The sequence below is a fragment of the Girardinichthys multiradiatus genome, chromosome 12 (assembly GCF_021462225.1).
Source record: "Girardinichthys multiradiatus isolate DD_20200921_A chromosome 12, DD_fGirMul_XY1, whole genome shotgun sequence".
Taxonomy (NCBI): Eukaryota; Metazoa; Chordata; class Actinopteri; order Cyprinodontiformes; family Goodeidae; genus Girardinichthys; species Girardinichthys multiradiatus.
In genome coordinates this window covers 13,263,189-13,286,669 of record NC_061805.1, presented here as the reverse complement: position 1 = coordinate 13,286,669, position 23,481 = coordinate 13,263,189, and the positions used below count along the sequence as shown (strand labels likewise).

General features: G+C 41.7%; 1 protein-coding gene across 3 annotated transcripts in view; it reads left to right on the top strand.

Moving 5' to 3' along the window:
• unc5db (unc-5 netrin receptor Db) overlaps positions 1-23,481 on the top strand; it is a 450,113-nt gene that overhangs the window by 384,860 nt on the left and 41,772 nt on the right. For all 3 annotated transcript variants that reach the window (XM_047381514.1, XM_047381513.1, XM_047381512.1), the window contains one exon: positions 16,245-16,416. In XM_047381514.1, the coding sequence (XP_047237470.1) occupies positions 16,245-16,416 (172 nt within the window). The remainder of the gene's footprint in view (positions 1-16,244; positions 16,417-23,481) is intronic.

Genomic DNA, 23,481 nt, shown 5'->3' with positions numbered 1-23,481 from the left:
TCCTGATAGCTAGCTGCATTGACCCTGCCCTTGATAAAACACAGTGGACCAACACCAGCAGCTGACACGGCACCCCAGACCATCACTGACTGTGGGTACTTGACACTGGACTTCTGGCATTTTGGCATTTCCTTCTCCCCAGTCTTCCTCCAGACTCTGGCACCTTGATTTCCGAATGACATGCAGAATTTGCTTTCATCCGAAAAAGTACTTTGGACCACTGAGCAACAGTCCAGTGCTGCTTCTCTGTAGCCCAGGTCAGGCGCTTCTGCCGCTGTTTCTGGTTCAAAAGTGGCTTGACCTGGGGAATGCGGCACCTGTAGCCCATTTCCTGCACACGCCTGTGCACGGTGGCTCTGGATGTTTCTACTCCAGACTCAGTCCACTGCTTCCGCAGGTCCCCCAAGGTCTGGAATCGGCCCTTCTCCACAATCTTCCTCAGGGTCCGGTCACCTCTTCTTGTTGTGCAGCGTTTTCTGCCACACTTTTTCTTTCCCACAGACTTCCCACTGAGGTGCCTTGATACAGCACTCTGGGAACAGCCTATTCGTTCAGAAATTTCTTTCTGTGTCTTACCCTCTTGCTTGAGGGTGTCAATAGTGGCCTTCTGGACAGCAGTCAGGTCGGCAGTCTTACCCATGATTGGGGTTTCGAGTGATGAACCAGGCTGGGAGTTTTAAAGGCCTCAGGAATCTTTTGCAGGTGTTTAGAGTTAACTCGTTGATTCAGATGATTAGGTTCAGAGCTCGTTTAGAGACCCTTTTAATGATATGCTAATTTTGTGAGATAGGAATTTTGGGTTTTCATGAGCTGTATGCCAAAATCATCCGTATTAAGACAATAAAAGACCTGAAATATTTCAGTTAGTGTGCAATGAATCTAAAATATATGAATGTTAAATTTTCATCATGACATTATGGAAAATATTGAACTTTATCACAATATGCTAATATTTTGAGAAGGACCTGTATTTCCAATCAACATCTCATCCAAAAGGTAAGAGCAGATGACAGCTTAGGTTGGTTGGGACTTGAGCTACTTGCAACTTGGTTCACTAAAACTGGTTCTATGTTTTGCCTGTTGAGATGATTTACTCATGTGTCACAGTTTACAGTCCAATAACTTAGAGAGCTTTTATGAAGAGGTTTTCATATAGAAAGGCTTTGGCACATAAATCAGACTGCCAGCTCTGCTTGGATCAGCATCAGCTGTCTTGTACCTCCAGGTAACAATGGAGAAGAAAACTAGAGATATCTTAGCCAGTCTTTGGTCTCTGCTATAAAAAGTCATGCAATTACGTTGCCCTGTCACTAAATACAAAGAATTCCTTCAACTGAACAGCTTGATCAATGTCTACTCACTCCATTGGTTTTTCATTTACATTTAATTAACTGTTCATCTTGTATTTCCTGCAAATATGTTTTATTGGAGAGTTTTTCAGAACTAAAATGGGAAAGCAGCATTGTTTCCTGATTGGGCTTAGGGATGGACATCTTTTCAAAATGCTTTTTGTATCGTTGTCAGCAGCATCACTGCAGAAGTTCTGTTTCCAAGTGTTAACCCACAGAAATAGAAACTACATGTCACCATGGATGTTTCCAGAAGACTGATTCCCTTTAATATCTCCTGCTTTTAGGAGAGGCCTTTAGAAAAAAAAATATAAATGAATTGAGTGGTTGTTCAAGGATAAGAAAGAGAGTTTGTATTCCTAAATCGTTTGTAAAATGGCTAATTTTGACTCCTGATATTTCAACAGAATCATCACAAGTTGTCTTTTTTAGACAGTCCCTGCAATCACTTGTTCAGGGTCACCAGGGTTGGTATTTATGTTGAAACAGGTTCTTTGTGTTCCTTTTTCTTTTCATGTTCCTTCCATGAGCTCAGCAATAAACCGTATCAGTTACAACCTGCTGTAGTTAAACACAGATACAAGATACACATCTAAACTTATGGGCAACAACAAATACAGGTCCTTCTCAAAATATTAGCATATTGTGATAAAGTTCATTATTTTCCATAATATCATGATGAAAATATAACATTCATATATTTTAGATTCATTGCACACTAACTGAAATATTTCAGGTCTTTTATTGTCTTAATACGGATGATTTTGGCATACAGCTCAGGAAAACCCAAAATTCCTATCTCACAAAATTAGCATATCATTAAAAGGGTCTCTAAACGAGCTATGAACCTAATCATCTGAATCAACGAGTTAACTCTAAACACCTGCAAAAGATTCCTGAGGCCTTTAAAACTCCCAGCCTGGTTCATCACTCAAAACCCCAATCATGGGTAAGACTGCCGACCTGACTGCTGTCCAGAAGGACGCTATTGACACCCTCAAGTAAGAGGGTAAGACACAGAAATAAATTTCTGAACGAATAGGCTGTTCCCAGAGTGCTGTATCAAGGCACATCAGTGGAAAGTCTGTGGGAAGGAAAAAGTGTGGCAGAAAACGTTGCACAACGAGAAGAGGTGACCGGACCCTGAGGAAGATTGTGGAGAAGGGCCGATTCCAGACCTTGGGGGACCTGCGGAAACAGTGGACTGAGTCTGGAGTAGAAACATCCAGAGCCACCGTGCACAGGTGTGTGCAGGAAATGGGCTACAGGTGCCGCATTCCCCAGGTCAAGCCACTTTTGAACCAGAAACAGCGGCAGAAGCGCCTGACCTGGGCTACAGAGAAGCAGCGCTGGACTGTTGCTCAGTGGTCCAAAGTACTTTTTTCGGATGAAAGCAAATTCTGCATGTCATTCGGAAATCAAGGTGCCAGAGTCTGGAGGAAGACTCGGGAGAAGGAAATGCCAAAATGCCAGAAGTCCAGTGTCAAGTACCCACAGTGTCAGCTGCTGGTGTTGGTCCACTGTATTTTATCAAGGGCAGGGTCAATGCAGCTAGCTATCAGGAGATTTTGGAGCACTTCATGCTTCCATCTGCTGAAAAGCTTTATGGAGATGAAGATTTCATTTTTCAGCACGACCTGGCACCTGCTCACAGTGCCAAAACCACTGGTAAATGGTTTACTGACCATGGTATCACTGTGCTCAATTGGCCTGCCAACTCTCCTGACTTGAACCCCATAGAGAATCTGCGGGATATTGTGAAGAGAACGTTGAGAGACTCAAGACCCAACACTCTGGATGAGCTAAAGGCCGCTATCGAAGCATCCTGGGCCTCCATAAGACCTCAGCAGTGCCACAGGCTGATTGCCTCCATGCCACGCCACATTGAAGCAGTCATTTTTGCCAAAGGATTCCCGACCAAGTATTGAGTGCATAACTGTACATGATTATTTGAAGGTTGACGTTTTTTGTATTAAAAACACTTTTCTTTTATTGGTCGGATGAAATATGCTAATTTTGTGAGATAGGAATTTTGGGTTTTCATGAGCTGTATGCCAAAATCATCCGTATTAAGACAATAAAAGACCTGAAATATTTCAGTTAGTGTGCAATGAATCTAAAATATATAAATGTTAAATTTTCATCATTACATTATGGAAAATAATGAACTTTATCACAATATGCTAATATTTTGAGAAGGACCTGTAGATCTATTTTTACAATTTTGGGTCCCTGTTCAGACCTGGCATTGAGATATGTCCTGATTCAGATCCAAGTTGACAGCTTTCATTCAGCATGAGTGTTCGCAACTGACCCTAATGTCTGACCGGAATAATCAGAGCTCAACACACCGAGGAGGTTCCACACGGTCTCTTTATTAAAGCTCTTCATACAGGACAGAGAACTCGTGCATTAGCACCACACCACGACTTATCCAGCTCTCTCTAAAAAAAAAGAAGAGATAGAAAAAGAGAAGGGGAGGACGCCCCCCCTTGTGGTTCTATACAAACGCCTCTAGGAAGTAAATACTGACTTACATATGCCCCCCTAGTAGATAAAGGCTGTCCTCAGCCGTACACGACCATAGACACCTCCACAGAACTTAGCAAAGCTACACATAGCCGCAAGACTGCAGTTACATTAGGGAAAAGGTACCAGATCACACCAGGATACATATAGGTCGACAACCAGAACATATATCCGGATTACTATTCAAAATACAAACATAAAAAAAGTGCGGAACTCTTTTTTTTTCACGAAGAACAATCAACAAAAATTCCACAAAAAGAAATGGAGATGGCTCTAAAATTACCGGCAACCAAAACTATCAGAGAAAAACATGTGCCGTTAACCTCAAATCTGACACATAGCACAATGAACGTAAAATCACTTAAACATCATACGAAAACTTATACTCTATTAAGTCTGTCAGTATGATAGCTATTTGTCCATTTATGATGTGCCCAACCAGGCGTGATCCTAGGGTGACATCGGGCTCTCAGGTTGTACCGTCCAGCACAACCTGAAGCACAATCAGGTTCAGCCACAGCATAGTGGGCGTCAGCTACATCGGTTGGGGTCCGTGAGTGGCTAACGTCATTCGGCATGTCACAAAATGCATCAACTGAAGGCAGGTCAAGAATAACATCATTCTCAGAATTACTGTTGTCAAGGTCACTTTCCATGTGATCAGCTCGTGTAGCTGCGCCATTGTCAGTCAGTTTCTGACTGACAAGGAAGGGGCCTCTGAACAGTGGGGCCAGTTTAGCTGTAAAATTAGCCAGTGCATCCGACCTTGGGTGAGACTTAACTCGAACAAGATCACCGATCTCAAAGGCAGAATGACAGCATCTCAGGTCATAGTAGTGTTTCTGTCTTTTGTGGCTGAGGTCCAATGCAGCCCTGGCATGGTGATGAGCATCCCTGAGGGTGGCTTTCAGAGTCTCTGGATAGGGCAAGCTCAGGTCATCCATGCCATCACAGCTTGGCTGTGTGATGAGGTCAAGAGGTGTGTCCAGCTCACGTCCATACAACATCATGGATGGGCTGAGACCTGTACTATAACGTGGGGCTGTGCGAAGTGCAAAACAGATTTGCGGTAGAAACCTGTCCCATGTTGTCTGTTTGTCACCCACATAAGCACGGATAGCAGTTTTGAGTGTCCTACTTACACGTTCCGTTGTATTCGTTTGCGGATGATAGGCTGTAGTTAGCCTATGAGTTGAGCTTAACGCTGACACATGTTCAAATAACTCACTAACAAAGGGAAACCCTCTGTCTGAAATGAGATACGTGGGACTACCATACCTGGCAAATGATTCGCTTAAAAACTTGCCAGCTGCAACCTGAGCTGTGGCCTTTTTAACTACGCACAGTTCAATCCACTTTGAAAAATAGTCAATAAAGACCAGAAAATAAGCATTTCCTGACTGAGTGCGAAGCAAAGGACCCACAAAATCCACTCCGGTGTATTCCCAGGGTTTTTGAGGCACAATATTGGCTTGGTTTTGTGAGCTGACAGACTGAGCAAGATGCAACATAACGTTTAACGTCACCAGGCCAAAAAAACCTGTGTCGTAGTCTCATCAGTGTTTTAGAAACACCAAGTGGCCAGCAGTGAGATGGTCATGGTAGTAGCTTAACAGTGTTCCACGAAGAGATGTTGGTGTCTGAGTCCTTTCAACAGATTAAAACTGCATGCAGCCTTTCGGTCCTTGTAGTACAGCAAACTGTCATAGACAGCATATTGTTCTTGGTCTTCTTTGTTCATTTGAACTTGTGAGTCTGATTCCATGCCTCTAAGGAGCTGGCCTGTCACAGGGTCATCCATTTGTAGCTGCCTCAATTGTTACCGATCCGACAGTAACACTGGGGGCAGGGAACGGAGGTCCAAACTGCCAATAACTGCATGTTCTGGCAGAATATCAATGGGTGTGTCACTCACATTTGGCAAAGGATTCCTGGACTGAGCATCAAGAACTGCGTTATGCGTTCCTGGCTTGTGGACTATTGAAAAGTCAAAGTCTTGTGGTCTCAGAGACCACCTAGCCAGCCAGCCAGAGGGGTTTGGACGGGACATAAGCTACCTAAGGCTGTTGTGGTCTGTGAAAACAGTCACATGAAGGCCTTCAACACATGGTCTGAAGTGTTCTAAGGCCCAAATGACAGTCAAACATTCTTTTTCAGGGGTTGAGTATGGTTTTTCAGCCTTGTGTAGAGAACGACTTGCATATGAGACCGCAATCTCTCGGTTCTCCTCACCTTTTTGCATCACAGCGGCACCCAATCCAAGGTCACATACATCAACATGAACATCTCCAGCCAGACCTGGACTAACGCATCCGCCAACTCCTGGACAGTGTGTGGTGCAACGTGATGTTGGTGGATGGAGTGAGACATGATGTCCCAGATGTGCTCAATTGGATTCAGGTCTGGGGAACGGGCGGGCCAGTCCATAGCTTCAATGTTCATCTTGCAGGAACTGCTGACACTCTCCAGCCACATGAGGTCTAGCATTGTCCTGCATTAGGAGGAACCCAAGGCCAACCACACCAGCATATGGTCTCACAAGGGGTCAGAGGATCTCATCTCGGTACCTAATGGCAGTCAGGCTACCTCTGGCGAACACATGGACGGCCATGCGGTCCTCCAAAGAAATGCCACCCCACACCATTACTGACCCACTGCCAAACCGATCAAGCTGAAGGATGTTGCAGGCAGCAGATCGCTCTCCACGGTGTCTCCGGACTCGTCTGTCACATGTGCTCAGTGTGAACCTGCTTTCATCTGTGAAGAGCACAGGGCGCCAGTGGCGCATTTGCCTGGTGTTCTCTGGCAAATGCCAAGCGTCCTGCACGGTGTTGGGCTGTGATCACAACCCCCATTTGTGGACGTCGGGCCCTCATACCATCCTCATGGAGTCGGTTCCTAACCATTTATGCAGACACATGCACATTTGTGGCCTGCTGGGGATTATTTTGCAGGGCTCTGGCAGTGCTCCTCCTGTTCTTCCTTGCACAAAGGCGGAGGTAGCGGTCCTGCTGTTGGGTTGTTGCCCTCCTACGGCCACCTCCACGTCTCCTGGTGTACTGGCCTGTCTCCTGGTAGCGTCTCCTTTATTGAGTGTGTCTTGCTAATCACCAAAGATTTCCCCCTGTTGTCTATTCCATTTGCACAACAGCATGTGAAATTGATTGTCAATCAGAGTTGCTTCCTAAGTGGACAGTTTGATTTCACAGAACTTTGATTTACTTGAAGTTATATTGTGTTGTTTAAGTCTTCCCTTTATTTTTTTGAGTAGTGTGTGTATATATATATATATATATATATATATATATATATATATATATATATATATATATATAAAGAGAGAGAGAGAGAGAGAGAGAGAGAGAGATAGAAATAAGTATAGGAGTTCATACTCCACTAAGTTAGGTGTACATGGAAAATTGAAAGTGCTCTGATCATCAGCACTGCATCAAAACATTTGTCTTAAAGAACTACAGGGATGCTGTTTATGATTATTTTCTACAATAACTTAAGATGTCACAAATTTCCAATGAAAAGTATTCCCTTTTATTTTCTGGCACTTGCGGTTATTCACCACCTACTAAACGCTTCATATTCATTTTCAGCCGCCACAGACAACAGGTAAACGTGACCTGGGCATTCCACAGCCTGAGGCTTTTCAAAAGCCTGGGGCTTTTTACAAGCAATGGCAAATGGGCTATTATTTATTATTCAACATGGTTTTTACTCATTGAGACAACAAAACTAATGAACTAATAGCCATGCAGATGTAATGGAAGAGAAGCAAAGTAGTGTAGATCATCTGTGACTTCACAGACATACAATGCAACAAACTGAGTATTTTAGCGTTCCTTGCACAGCCTGTAGGTTTAGGTGGACACCCATGTCTTGGTAGAGTTGCTGTTGGTCTATCCTCTTTCCATTTTTAGATAATGGATTGAACAGAGTCCTGTGAGATGTTCAGAGACTATTGTTTTCTATTTTAACCCTGCTTTAAACTTTTCCACAACTTTCTCCCTGACCTGTCTGCTTTGTCCCTTGGCCTTCATGCTGTTTGTTCACTAATGTTGTCTAACAAACCTCTGAGGGCTTCACCAAACATCTGCTTTTATACTGAGAGTAAATTACACACAGGTGGACTCAAAGTATTAATTACATGACTTTTATAGGTAATTGGTTGCAATATTTGTTTTACTTTGGGTTATCAGTGTTAAGGGGGTTGAATAAAATGGGTGCAATATTTTTATTTTTATTTAAACTACGTTGAAGGTTGTGATTATAATGTAGCAAAATGTGAAAGTTGAAGAGGATTAATTGTTTGCAAGGCAGTGTAGATTTGTAACAATTAAAGTTCAGAAAGGTCATTATTGGGCAGAGACCTGAAGGAGCTACTGCCGCAAAGATTAAGGGCAGTGATTCGGTGTAGTCAGGGCATTTTTAGATTTTTAATCAATTTGCACTATAAACTGGATTTAACTGAATTTTATTCTATTAGGATGCATCTGAAATATATGCAGTTAATTTTTGATTGATTCTAGGTGATACCTGTTACAGCAGGAAGGCGCTATACTGCATCAACGCCCTGTAGCTACCGGACTTGACTTTATATAAGGACATGCTATGCACACACAGCAGTGGGTGGTTTTTTAAGGGTCAGTTTTCCTGGACATTGCGGAGATGTTGATGTGTGGGTGTGCCTTATAGTGTGTAGCACAGCACCGCTGTGCCAATTAGTGTGAGCTGCTGCAGCCTCTCAGGTGCTGCTTATATATGAAATACATTTTAAAAAATCGCATAAAAGCTGGCATTTTGCTTAAAAAAATTTAAGCACTTGTGAGTATTCACCATCTGGCCTTGACTGGGTTCCCTGCTGATTGCGCAGGGGGTTAAGCATTTGACCCATGTTTGGAGACCTTAGTTCTTGACACATGCTGTCGTGGGATCAAATCCTGGCCTGTTGACATTTGCTGCATTCCCTTCTCTGCTCGCTCCACCCTATTTCCTGCCATCTTTAAAAAAAAATTGAAAAATAAAGGCCACAAGTGCCTAAAAAAATACCTTTAAAAATTCTGACCTTCATCAAAATTGTATTTCTGACAGGGATCCAACCTAATTTATTGGCTACTCAAAAGGCAGCCATGACAAAAGGCAAATTTTCATAATGTAAACCAAGTTGATGAATGATGAATTTATAGTTAAATTTATAGTTGCAAAATATCACTGGTAACAACCAGTCTGCATAAAAATCTGGGCTTCAACAAGGTTTTGGATTCTTTGTGGTTAAGAAAATGTCACATAGTAATAAGTTATTTAAATATCCACGTCATGTTTCATTATGAGGTTTGAGCTGTTTGATGTGATGACATAAGCATGAAAAGCAATCTAGAATGATGCTGACAAAAACAATAAGTATTTATAAATACTCACAACCCCACTTAAGAAGAAAAGCAATATCCCTTGTGAAGTTTCAAAAGAAAGGCTGCATGCTGGCGCAGTTGGTCCTAGGTGCTCCAGCATCTTCCCACAGTCCAAAAACATGACTCTGAGGTTAATTGGTTTCTCAAATTGCCCTTAGGTATGAATGGTTGTGTGTTGCCCTGCGATGGACTGGCAACCTGTCCAAGGTGTACCCTGCCTCTTGCCTTCAAAGGAATGGACTACTGGCTACTAGTGTTAAAATCAATGTGATCAGGCCATGATCCTGACAAAAAGGTTTTCTTCTTTGGAATCATGTCCTGTTTCGTGAAAGTGATTCAAATCCTTACACTTCCCTTTTTCTTCTCCTTTGTGTAGTTTCCAAGCGTATGTGTTCCTGACTAATATACAGATTAACCATAACATTATGACCACCTGCTTACCAGTGTTGGCTCTCCTTTTCATGCCAAAAGAGCCCTGACCCTTTAAGGCATGGAGTTTACTAGACACCAGAAGGTGCACTGTGGTATCTGGCTGCCACAGCAACATGTTTGCAGCTGGTCCTTTAAGTCCTGTAAGTTGCCAAGTTGGGCCTATATGAATTAGATTTGTTTGCCCAGCACATCCTTTAGAAACTGGATTGGATTAAGAACTGGCAAAGTTAATACCTCAAACTTGTTCTTGTGCCAGTCATCAGGGAGTGCTGTTTCCATCTTGATTCTGTCATCTCATCCTCATCCCATAGTACATCCAGTTGTAATGTTTTTCCCAGGTAAGTGTAGCAGATTAAGCTGTTAAAGAAAACTTGATTCATCAGACCAGGCCAACTCCATCCATTGCTCTTTGGTCCAATTCTTATGCTCACGTGTTGGGGCTTTTGGCATTGGGCAGAAGTCAACATGGGCATGTTGACTGGTCTACAGCCCCAACCACATTAAACTGTGATGCACTGTAACACATTTCTATCATAACTACCAATAGTCTATTCAGCAGTTTGAGCTACAGCAACTCATCTGGTGAATTAGAGGACACAGACCAGCTTTCAGCACCACGTGCATCAGTGTGCCTTGGCTGCACTTGACCCTGTCACCCATTCACCACTGTTCCATCCTTGGACCACTTTTGATCGATACTGGCCGCGGCAGTCCCGGAACCCCCCAACCCACCCCAAAAAGCTGCGGTTTTTTCTTTAACACTAACCCATTAGAAAACTTGCTTAAATCTGTATTCTAAAATTGCACCGCTCAAGTTGACAGCAGGTTGGAGTAGTTCTATTACTTTTTATTCTGATTAATTATTTTTAAGAACCCAAATTCCTCTTGTGATGGTTTTATTTTGGACGATTATCCTTTCCGGAATCAGATGTTGTGCAGCTGGAGGGATTTTTTTAATGTGGACATTTGTTATGATGCATCACCATAGCAACAATGTGTTTTTGTTTTACAACTAGGAGCAGCTGATTAGTATCTCAAAAGCTCAAATAATATTTCAACTACAACTCCAAATCCCTGTTGGGTTGAAAAGGAGGCGCCATTGGAGGAGTAAATACCTCGGTGTTCACCTGGACAACAGACTGGAGTGAATATGCAACTGTAAAGCCATCTGTAAGAATGGACAGAGCAGACTGTACTTCATGAGGAAGCTTAGGTCCTTCAATGTTTGCAGCAAGACGCTGCATATCTTCTATAAGTCTGTTGTGGAGAGTGTGATCTCTTCTGCCATCATCTGCTGGGGTAGCAGCATCAGAGCCAGGGACTTAAAAAACCTCAACAAGCTGATAAAGAAGGCTGGCTCTGTTCTGGGGACTCCTCTGGAACCTCTAGAGATGATTGTGCAAAGAAGGATTCTTCATAAAATGAAGAACATTATGGAGAACCCTGAGCATCCTCTTCATGAGACTGTCCTACAACAACAGTGTCTTCAGTCAGAGGCTTCTTCAGATCTGCTGTAAGACGGAGCGCTACAGGAGATCCTTCCTGCCCACAGCCATCAGCATCTACAACAGCTCTTTAAAGAAACCTGCATGATATGAGCTACAGCAACATTTAATTACCCTTTGGAATTAAAAAAGTAGTTTTGAATTGAATTGAATTGAATTGAATTGAATTGAATTGGATTGAATTGGATTGAATTGAATTGAATTGAATTGAATATGCTTGCCTATTTTTGTGGCTTCTAACACATTGACTGTGAAGACAAAATGTTCACATACCTAATACAATCATCTCATCTTGAACGTGACTAAAACAAAGGAGATGATTGTAGATTTTAAGAGAAACAGGAATAAGTCAAAAACTATTTCCATCATGGGAGAAGAGGTGGAGGTGGTGGAGGAGCATAAATACCTCGGTGTTCACCTGGACAACAGACTAGAGTGGAGATGCAACTGTGAAGCCATCTACAAAAAGGGACAGAGCAGACTGTACTTCTTGAGGACGCTTAGGTCCTTTGGTGTTTGCAGCAAGATGCTGCATATCTTCTATAAGTCTGTTGTGGAGCATGTGATCTCTTCTGCCATCATCTGCTGCGGTAGCAGCATCAGAGCCAGGGACTTAAAAAAGCTCAACAAGCTGATAAAAAAAGGCTGGCTCTGTTCTGGGGACTCCTCTGGAACCTCTGGAGATCATTGTGGAAAGACGGATTCTTCATAAAATGAAGAACATTATGGAGAACCCTGAGCATAATCTTCATGAGACTGTCCTACAACAACAGAGTGTCTTCAGTCAGAGGCTTCTTCAGATCTGCTGTAAGACGGAGCGCTACAGGAGATCCTTCCTGCCCACAGCCATCAGCATCTACAACGGCTCTCTGAAGAAACCTTCATAATGAGCTACAACAACATTTAATTTCCCTTTGGGATTGATAAAGTCTTTTTGAATTGAATTAAATTGAATACCATGCATCTACCATCGGATAATATGTTGAATATATAATCACTTGCTTTGCTTGACTGTGGTCATAATGATATGCGTAATTGCTATGTATCCCAATCACAGACAGGTGCAACTGGAAGAAGCTTCTTTTTTCATTTGACCTGTCAGTGTTCGCATCTTCTTGGCTGACTGATGTCTAAACAGAACAAAGTAAGAAGAATGCATTATTAAGCTTTAAGTAGACAAAATAAACGATTGGCCTGAAGCTTTTATTGAATTTGTTCAGGGAGTTGATGTTATTTTTAGTTGTCTGAGTAACACTCTTGGTAACAAGTGACCAAATAGCATGGTGAGTTTTTGAAGTGATTAGCTTTGTTGGTTCCACTCGTTCAAGGAGCCTACAGTACACTCGGGCTTTAGGAGTGCAGATGAAGTGGTGTCACCGTTACAACATACATACTGGTGTTCTGAGTCCAGGCTCTGTGCTGTGGGCTGTTTATTCAACAGACTGCTCATTGAAGTTATTGTTCATGTTGAGCCTGATTAACAAGACCCGTTTTTATTAACCTCTGCAGTGAAGAGTTAGTTAAAACAAACAATAGAAGAACTGAAACTACACGTCTTTCTTGGAGATTTTGGTTCGTCACCGCTAGCTGCCGGCTTGATTAATGTATCTGCACTGCACATTAGGTGTCTGAGTCAACTTAGAAATTGACAAAAGCACCGTGGGACAAACAGGTGGGAGACTACAAGCAAATAAAGGTGAAGGTAATGGAGCGTGCAAATGGATGCATTCATTAAACCCACCATCTCAGCTCGTGACCCAATCTGCAACTTTGCTTGGCCCTCACGGCCCCCAAAGAGGGAGTCATTGCTCACTTTAAATAATGCACCTCATCAGGGAGCCATATAGATCCCTTCAGCCTGATGACAATCACAGTTTAGAAATAAAATCACCACCATGGGGCCCAAGCCACTGGCTATTTAAGGAGCAGGTAATCTGTTTCTTTCCTACACTTCAAACTAAACACAGGCTTGGTGCTGACGGCTGAGGGATTAAGAGCTCTCTTAGAAGCAGTCAAGAGGCTTGCTGCTGATGTCTTAGCACTGAAACTCACCATGAGCTCGGTTCCATGAGGTTTCAGGTATCTGCAGCAACTGACAGCTGGAGAAAAAAAGCCTAGCTAACCAATGAAAGTGCCTCCACGCACACACTGCGCCACACTAACCTGCATACTCCAAGTCAGAGATTGAGGCAGTAATTGGGAAGTCTGGAGTGGATGTCATCACCCAGAGAGAGCATTTACCATGAAGGTGTTCCAGGAGACAGAGGGAGATTTTAATTCAGATAAAAATCCTTTAATAGCTGAGGAGCTTACATAAGAGCTCTCTTTAGAAAAAAAGGACACAAAAGTTTCCAGATGTGGGCGAGTGTCAAAAGAAAAAAGAAATATTGGAGTATCATTTCAGAGGCTTTTAAGACAATTAAGACAGTGTGAATCACAGCATAACAAGTAAATAATCAGTTGTTCTGGGATAAATATGTGATTTGAAACTGTTTTTTTTTTCCAGAGCAGCCTGCTGAGGGTGTTTGTTGCATGGCTACTGTCAGCAGGAAACAAACCCCTCACTGCTGTGTTTATTGGTGACATGTACACCCCAGCAAGCCAGCTTTCAGTCGTTTTGCAAAATAAACAAAACAAACTGCATCTGCTTCACTCAGAATAAATTGAGCAAGACAATAAAAACAACGAGCAGTGCTGAAGATGTTGAAGTATACATGTGAACAAAAGAGTTTTCTTGAGAGGCCTGAAAGTAGTCTGAAAAGTTGCAAGAACTTAAAGTTTAGATGGAAAACACAGCATGTGTTTATACTGTCTTACAGCACTATTTAGACAGGATGACTCACTGATATTGTCATAGTTTTAGGTACGGACAAGTGGAACCTTTAGGAAAATACTGCTCGTGTTAAACACAGTATTTCAGAAAAAAGACATCGTACCAACAGTCAAACATGGCTGTAGTAGTGTGATGGTCTGGGACTGCTTGGGTTTTTCAGCATCTTGACAACTTACCACAACTTAACTCTGCAGCAGAAAATACTTAAGGAGAATATCGGTAATCTACCTCTTGACTGGATCAACAAACAAAAAACACAAAATGAAGGGTTTGGAGTGGCCTCTGGACTTTGAGTTGCTGTTTGAACTCTAAACAGCTTGCCTTTTAAACTTCTACAGTGTGGCTGAATTAAAACAATTCTGGAAAGAAGTAGCCAAGAATTCATCCACGGTGATGTAAAATAGTGACTGCCAGTTCCTCCAAGTGCTTGATGGTAGTGGAGGGTTGCATAACCAGGGGCAATTACTATTTCACATAGGGTCATGTTGGCTTGGAATGCCTTTTTTCCTCTTTCAATGCAATGATTTTTTTGAAGACAATATTTTTAGTATTATGTTTTGCTCATGTTATCTTTGTTTGATATTAAAGTTTGCTTAATGGTCTAAAACATTTAAATATGGCAAAGAAGCGAAAACAGAAGAAATCAGTAAGGAGACAAATACTTTTCCACAGCACTGTTTACAACTACTAGCAGCAGCAACGTTGACTTTATTCAGCTCCTTGCTACATATATCAAAGGCAGCTTCAACTATAGTTTTCCACAATTCTTCACTCAAAGAAGCAAAGCTAACAAGTGACCCCCACCATCTTTATGACCTGTGGATACTGATAGCAGCATACACACCTTTGTTAAAGTGTTTTCCTTATTCGTGATCCCTCCAGCAAAACCCAACTGCTGCAGCCACCATACACCAGCAAGGCCCGTTTGTTGTAAGCAGCTTTTAATGAGCACCTCAACTCAAAGTCAAAGCACGCCGACTCTTCACCTACACTGGAACTAATTCTAATTTCCGCTGTCCTTCAGTGTAGAGAAACAACATGAACTTGTAGAGCCAAAAGTCCACGACATGCTGACTCGGTGGCAGACAGACCTGGAAGTATAGCCCCTAAGGGATGTATTTGGAGCTCAGCAGTGTTCAAGTTCCTCTCATTAGTTTGTTGCTTTCCTCACTGCATGAACAAAGGCTCAAAGAGAAATGAACACAACACCTATGTGGTGATAAATAGGATATTTTAAATATGGTAAGTTGGAACATTGTTTGCTGCACTGAACAAAGTGTTACGGCACCATGTGCAATCTGGTGGACATGGAAATATAGTAGCAGATTTTTATTTACACTGTCTGACCTTAAATCTGAAAAATCATCTTCTGTTTCAGTTTAGTATGAATTACCAAAATTATTCTATTTGCTAAATAATAATATACATTTTTCAATGATTTCTTTCACTTTCTTAAAAGTCATTAGTTTACATACACTGAGATTACTGTACTTTTACCAAGTTGGGGCAGCCCTAATGATAATATCAAGCCTTTGTAAGCTTCTGGAAACATTTGAGATAAAAGGAGGCACAGCTGGAGTTGTGCTTTAAGCCATAACCTCAAACATATTCCTTCCTTATATGATATCATGGAAAAATCAAAAGAAATCAGGCAATATAGAAGGAAGAGAACTGTACAGCTTGACAAGTCTAGTTCATCCTTAGGTACAATTTCCTGAAGCCTGAAGGTCCCATGTTCATCTGTTCAAACATTAATATATAGGTTTAAACAACATGGGGACGTCCAGCCATCACATTGCTCATGGATGAGATGGGTTCTGTCTCTCAGAGATGAATGTGTTTTGGTGTATCTACCCCATAACAAAAGCAAAAGACCTTATGAAGATGCTGCTTTAAGCTGAATGTCATTATCCACAAAAAATCTGTTTTGTAGATTTGTTTGACTGAAGGTCTCGTTTTTTAATCCAACCTGAGCTAAAACAGGGCGAATTTAGTATCTAAATTTAGTATCAGGGTAATTTAATATCAGAAAACTGTTCTTATCACACACTCGGTGCTTATCACACACTCGGTCATTCACTTTTACATTTACCAAGATGGCCTACACCTTTTTTCTCATTATTTCTGTGCAATCACATATAGAAAAACTTTTGTGTACTTGTGTGTCTCTGCTTTGCAGCGCCCAGACACTGGAAGGCTGTGAAATCCTTCTGGGCCCAGAGGTGACGTACAGTCCTTCGGGCCTGGAACTTTTTTGCCCTGTTGCCATGACCATCGCCCACTGTGCAGAGGTGGATGCTGAGAACTGGAACATTCAGCTCAAGAGGAAAACCCAGGATGGTAAATGGGAGGTAAGCCGCAGGCCGAACACCTGTCAAGTACATTACAGTGCATCAAATCTAAACCTGGCTCAGCAAATGCCTTTTACTTCGCATTGCTTATCTTTTTCTTCTGTAGTTCCTTTTTCTTTGTAGCTAAATGTCAGCAGGAATAGAAGTCTGTTTGCTCAGAAACCAGACATATCTGTCAGCTCACTTTGCTGTGACTGAATGTGTTGTCTGCCTCTTGTTTGCACATAGCATCTTCCAGTTAGGCCAAGTCAAACCAATATAAATATTATCTTTATGTGTTGGGATCTTTACAGTAAAACTGTGCAAATGTTTGATGTTGAAGCCAAAAAACGTGTTTTGTAGTTTTTTTTTGACTGAAGGTTGATTCAGTTGCATCCAAAAGCACTAGGATTGTTTTTTATTGATTTCAGTATGTGAATTGGAAAAGAAAATGTAAACTGTGCACTCTGTGTAAGAGTTATAAAAAACTATATTTGTTGCTCAATTTAGTGCATTTAATCTTTAGTTGCTCAGTTTATAATACCTTAGTTAACTGATCTAATCAATCTAACGTTAACAACTGCTAATATATACATGTGTATATATAAATATGTGTTTTTTATTGATATAGCATGATCTACTCACTCTTTAGTAAATTATTTTGAAAATCTGGATGCTGTACTCATTCTGTTTGTAGTACAGTATGATTCATGCATATTGTCTCCGGCATCCAGCAGAAATAGACTCTGGCTGAATTAGATGGCCATCCACACGCTGCAGCACTTGTGCTCTGGCATCTGATGATAGCTGACTTTCTTCTTCTGACCCTGCTGCGTCTCTCTCTGATAGTGACTGTAATACAGGTCCTTCTCAAAATATTAGCATATTGTGATAAAGTTCATTATTTTCCATAATGTCATGATGGAAATTTAACATTCATATATTTTAGATTCATTGCACACTAACTGAAATATTTCAGGTCTTTTATTGTCTTAATACGGATGATTTTGGCATACAGCTCATGAAAACCCAAAATTCCTATCTCACAAAATTAGCATATTTCATCCGACCAATAAAAGAAAAGTGTTTTTAATACAACAAACGTCAACCTTCAAATAATCATGTACAGTTATGCACTCAATACTTGGTCGGGAATCCTTTTGCAGAAATGACTGCTTCAATGCGGCGTGGCATGGAGGCAATCAGCCTGTGGCACTGCTGAGGTCTTATGGAGGCCCAGGATGCTTCGATAGCGGCCTTTAGCTCATCCAGAGTGTTGGGTCTTGAGTCTCTCAACGTTCTCTTCACAATATCCCACAGATTCTCTATGGGGTTCAGGTCAGGAGAGTTGGCAGGCCAATTGAGCACAGTGATACCATGGTCAGTAAACCATTTACCAGTGGTTTTGGCACTGTGAGCAGGTGCCAGGTCGTGCTGAAAAATGAAATCTTCATCTCCATAAAGCTTTTCAGCAGATGGAAGCATGAAGTGCTCCAAAATCTCCTGATAGCTAGCTGCATTGACCCTGCCCTTGATAAAACACAGTGGACCAACACCAGCAGCTGACACGGCACCCCAGACCATCACTGACTGTGGGTACTTGACACTGGACTTCTGGCATTTTGGCATTTCCTTCTCCCCAGTCTTCCTCCAGACTCTGGCACCTTGATTTCCGAATGACATGCAGAATTTGCTTTCATCCGAAAAAGGTACTTTGGACCACTGAGCAACAGTCCAGTGCTGCTTCTCTGTAGCCCAGGTCAGGTGCTTCTGCCGCTGTTTCTGGTTCAAAAGTGGCTTGACCTGGGGAATGCGGCACCTGTAGCCCATTTCCTGCACACACCTGTGCACGGTGGCTCTGGATGTTTCTACTCCAGACTCAGTCCACTGCTTCCGCAGGTCCCCCAAGGTCTGGAATCGGCCCTTCTCCACAATCTTCCTCAGGGTCCAGTCACCTCTTCTCGTTGTGCAGCGTTTTCTGCCACACTTTTTCCTTCCCACAGACTTCCCACTGAGGTGCCTTGATACAGCCCTCTGGGAACAGCCTATTCATTCAGAAATTTCTTTCTGTGTCTTACCTTCTTGCTTGAGGGTGTCAATAGTGGCCTTCTGGACAGCAGTCAGGTCAGCAGTCTTACCCATGATTGGGGTTTTGAGTGATGAACCAGGCTTGGAGTTTTATAGGCCTCAGGAATCTTTTGCAGGTGTTTAGAGTTAACTTGTTGATTCAGATGATTAGGTTCATAGCTCGTTTAGAGACCCTTTTAATGATATGCTAATTTTGTGAGATAGGAATTTTGGGTTTTCATGAGCTGTATGCCAAAATCATCCGTATTAAGACAATAAAAGACCTGAAATATTTCAGTTAGTGTGCAATGAATCTAAAATATATGAATGTTAAATTTTCATCATTACATTATGAAAAATAATGAACTTTATCACAATATGCTAATATTTTGAGAAGGACCTGTATATCTAAAGAAATATCAGATTCTTTGCTGCTGTCTGTGTTGCTGCCATTGTAGCAGCAGTCCGTTTACATGCGGAGGTTCCTCTGTGACGTCATTAAAGAGTGCAACAAAATTGCAGTAATAGTCTGGAAAATCCATGTGTTGGCAATAACAAAGGAACTAGCTTTGCAGCTACTCTCAGTGGCTTTAGGGGGTCGGCCGTATTCAGCCGGCCGAACTGCAGTCCCGATACCTTTACTAGGTCATGGGGAAAACCGCTTCACTTTCTGTAGGCCTCAGAAAAGAAGTCAAGCTTCTCCTAATTACCGCCTGTTTATGAATTGATGCTGAGTTCTCGAACAGCAAATCATTACTTAACTTTGTTAAACGCAATCGGCGTGATCATAGTCACTTTTGGATCCAAGTTAAAGAGTGCCTTCCTGCCAGCAAGGATACAACTCATGTGTGCTGTGTCCCTCCGTCTAGTAGTTCTGCCGGAGCTTCTTGTGGTAGAGGCCGCCATGTTGGAACACAGCATTTTTGTTCACACAGAGACGTCACAAGGAGTCAGCTCTGGCTCCTCCTCTTCCTGGGCTGGATAAGGCATGAGTGTGACTCTGAAAGGTGTAGAAAAGTTCATACCAGCCTTCGTTGTACAGTTCAGAGTCCATTTTCCTCCATGTTGTAACCTATGGCTGGGATCCCAACAGATTAATGACTTCCACGGTCCAATTCTCCCAGAGTAACTGCCTGTGTCCTGGAATCTCCTCCATGCTATTGAGACTGCTTCCTTTGGGTTCAATACTCAGGATGCATTGGATCATCTTTCATTGTTATGTTGACGACAGTCAGATGTACTGTATATGACACTGAACAAAGAAGCCCTGTAAATTAAAACACCACTGGTGTGGCTCATAACATGAAAGCCTGATCGGCCTTAAACATCTTAAATTTTAATGATAAATAACCAGAAGTGATGGTGTTTGTCCCAAATGGCTCCTGTGGTCTTTCTCCTGTTGATTTGGGCTCATTTGTGTCATACTTAAAGCAGACAGTTTCTACTTTTAGTTTTAAAATGGACAGAGATTTTAAATTAGACTACAGGTTGGAGCAGTGGTCAAGTTTAGTTTGTAATCATCTTAGGCACCTGGCAAAGGTAAAGCTGATTCTTTTAAAACAAAACTTTGAAACATTAAATAATGCCTTCATTACATCACAACTTTATTACTGTAATGTTCTTTCCTTGGAGTCAAACAGTCCTCCCTGAAACATCCTCAGTTGGTCCAGAATGCAGCTGCTAAGCTTCTAACTGGAGTTGGTAAAAGGGAGCACATCACCCCCACTCTGGCTTTCCCCCACAGGCGGCCTGTTCATTTTAGAGCTCATTTTTAGATTCTCTTATTTATTTTTAAAGGTTTACATGGTCTTGCCACATCTGAGCTGCTTCAACCATATTCTCCTGCTAAATGCCGCAGCTCATCAGCTCAGTTTCTGTTCAGATTCCACTAGACCAGGGGTCCCTAAACACCAAACTCCGGTCCAAATCCAGACCCAGAGAGCATTTTGTCCGAACCACAAAGGATTTTCTCCTTTACTTTGTAGATATAAACATTTCATTCCTGCCGGCTGCCGCATCTGACTTTTAAACAGGCGCGATGGGCAGCTATATGGGTCTTGTGCCAGTAATGCACCAGATCTTTATATGCTAACCAGCAGAAAATGGCAAAGAAGAAGCTATGTGGGGTCCTTGAACCTTGGTTGACAGTGTCCCTTTTCCACTGGCTTGTGATTTAATTCGGGGTGAAGGGTTTAACCCCTCAACTTCCCTTATTCTGAATGGAGAGCAGCGCATGTGGTCTGTGGCAAGTTACAAAAATTCAGAGGTGCACGCCGGGCCCTCTCGCAAGGGCAGGAAAGGCGCGATTGCGTCACTGTTGCCGTGCGCACACTCGCACCCTGTTCAGTGCTTCAAGTATAAACCAACTTTAACAGCTGCTGACTAGTTTGGGAGCTCATGCTTGCTGACAGTACAATGACTTGGTGGTGCACAGATGAATGAGTAAAAGAAGATGTCTTTGTCAAAAATACTTGGACTATGAAAATTGCCTATTTGAAGATGAATAGACAGAAACATACACATTTCCTATTAACTTCCGTAGGGGGTAAGGCCAGTCTGCCTTGCATGTTCTGAATCAGTGGAAATCTTAAGAGACATCATGAAACCAAACATAAGAACTTCAACCAAAGCTATCCGCCTGGGTCTGATGGTAGGATAAGGAGAATAAATTAACTGAGGGGACAATATGAGCAAGCTACACAGCCGATATCACAGTCTCTTACAGAGCAACAGCAAACCTATGAATGTTCACTGTCAATACAGTGGATTTTAGGAAAACTCAAAAAGCCCTTCACTGACTGGCAAATGATCAAAGAGTGCATGGAAGCTGTGGTAGAAACACGTTTAGATGGAAAAGAAGGACAACAACTTAAGAAAAAGGTTAAGCAAATTGCCCTGGCTGCCACGAGCACAATGAGGAAACCAGGACTGATACACCGACATGTACAGACCCAGGTTGATTGTTCCATTCAAAGTGCCTTTGATATTGATACTTAAATTGAATTGCACTTTTCTGTTCAGCAGATCATTTCATGGGCATATGAATAATTGATCAGTAGTTAAAAAGCAAAAAGTCTAGTGTTAATTAAATGTTAAATAAAAATGAAAGAAAATATTTTTTCAGTTGAAATCAAGTGTTCCTTTCTTTGACTTGAAAGGGGCTAATTTTTCAACCCCAGCAGCTAGTGTCAGTTCAAATGCGAGAGCATTTAGAATTTCGCTTTCAAGAAAAAATTGAAATACAAATTTGTTGCCCTAATGAAAGCAAGGTAGAAAGTCTGCACACATTTAGATAAAAGATATCATTTAAAATGTTGCTTTCCAGAAGAAGTGTTAAAATCCTTTATGGACATATATACCTTGAATTCAAGGAACATATTTCTGCTGTTATTACCAAACCAAGTATTTTCCGTTACGTTCTAAGTCATGTTTTGCTCAAATACTTATTCAATAGTTTTTACTCATATGAAAAAGCCTTTTTTCTGGATTTCTGGTTAGTATTCTATCTCTCTACAATAAAATTGAACTGACTTAAAGATTAGAGACTGGTAAAAATATATACTAAATCAAAAATTAGACAATTTTTCCTCTGAATGTAGATAAATGAAACTGTGGGCAGCCACCCTCTGCTCAGTTAACTACAATATGTACTTTATAAGGCAAAGGTCCCTTCATCAGTGTGATATATTGCTGGTGTGTTATGTTGCGGTCATGATAGACTGTTTGCCTTTCTTGGGTGAGCGGATTGATGCGACCTCCTGTTCTCTGTGCCTCCAGAGTGTGACAAAAGGCCATGTGAATGTAACACTTCTGTCAAGAGGGAAATAAAAAAACAATTACAGCTTGCAATGGCCAGGGAGAAGCATGACTGGTGTCAGTCTGCGAGGGAACAAAACCAGGACGGTTGCTGGGGGAGTTAGAAACAGGAATTATTGATTATTAGATCAAGAAATACACAACACAGTTAATTTGGATGTGGTGCAATCATGAACAAAATCATCAATTGTCCCTCCAGTTACCTTGGCTCTCTGGCAAAACACACAGTTGAACAAGCATTGATTTCAAACACCACTAAATGGTATTGCTCTCACTTGTTATTTTAGATTTTATTGTTACCTTAAATCTGGTGCTGTTCAACAGGACACATTGTATTCCTCTGAGTTTGTATCTTCTTTTGTTTTTTCCATCCTCCTCCCCACTGAGCCTGATTGTTTCACTTGTCTGGATGAACTCCAGAGAGTTTAATCCTAGGCCCAAAGCCATAACATGCCCCAATAGCAGTTGTCACCTCGCATTACTTGCTTGTGTTTTGGGGCAGTAACCAGCACAAGTGAGAACAAGACAAGTGGGAAAAAAAGATTGCCATGTTGGGATTGAGTTATAATGAAGAGAACAGTACGTCAAGGACTAATGGAAATGTAAAGATGATGTAAATTTCTGGCAAACCCAGAATAGATCAGAATAATGAATAGTGCAGGTTTGCCTATGGCTGTTATGGTGCTTGTCACGTAAGTGTTATTTGAGTCGCTGCTGCCTACAGTCTGCATTGTCTAGTTTTGTCTACTGTCATAGAGAATATTTAAGAGCTGTAGTTGTTTCCATAAATGTACCCAAAAAAAGATGCAACATAGACTGAATTTTGGCTGTCTCCACCCTCTGAACCGCGTCAAAGGTTCACGGTACATTAGGGAAATTAAGGCCACTGATCTGCATTGCTACTACTTAAAACTGCATGAAAGAGTGTTACTGTTTCTAGCAAGCACATAGCAATTATAGGAAAACTAAGCTGCAGCACTATGGCCACTATACAGTGCCCTGCAAAAAAAAATCCATATGCCTTGAATCTTTTTTTGGTGCATTGCAACCACACACCTAAATGCATTTAATTATAAGGCAAATATAAAGTAGAGAATGATTCTGAAGTGGAACAAACACAATAAATGGTTTTCAATTTTTATCTATTTAGAAATCTGTAAAGTGTGGCAATACATTGTATTCATCTGCCACACACCTGATTCA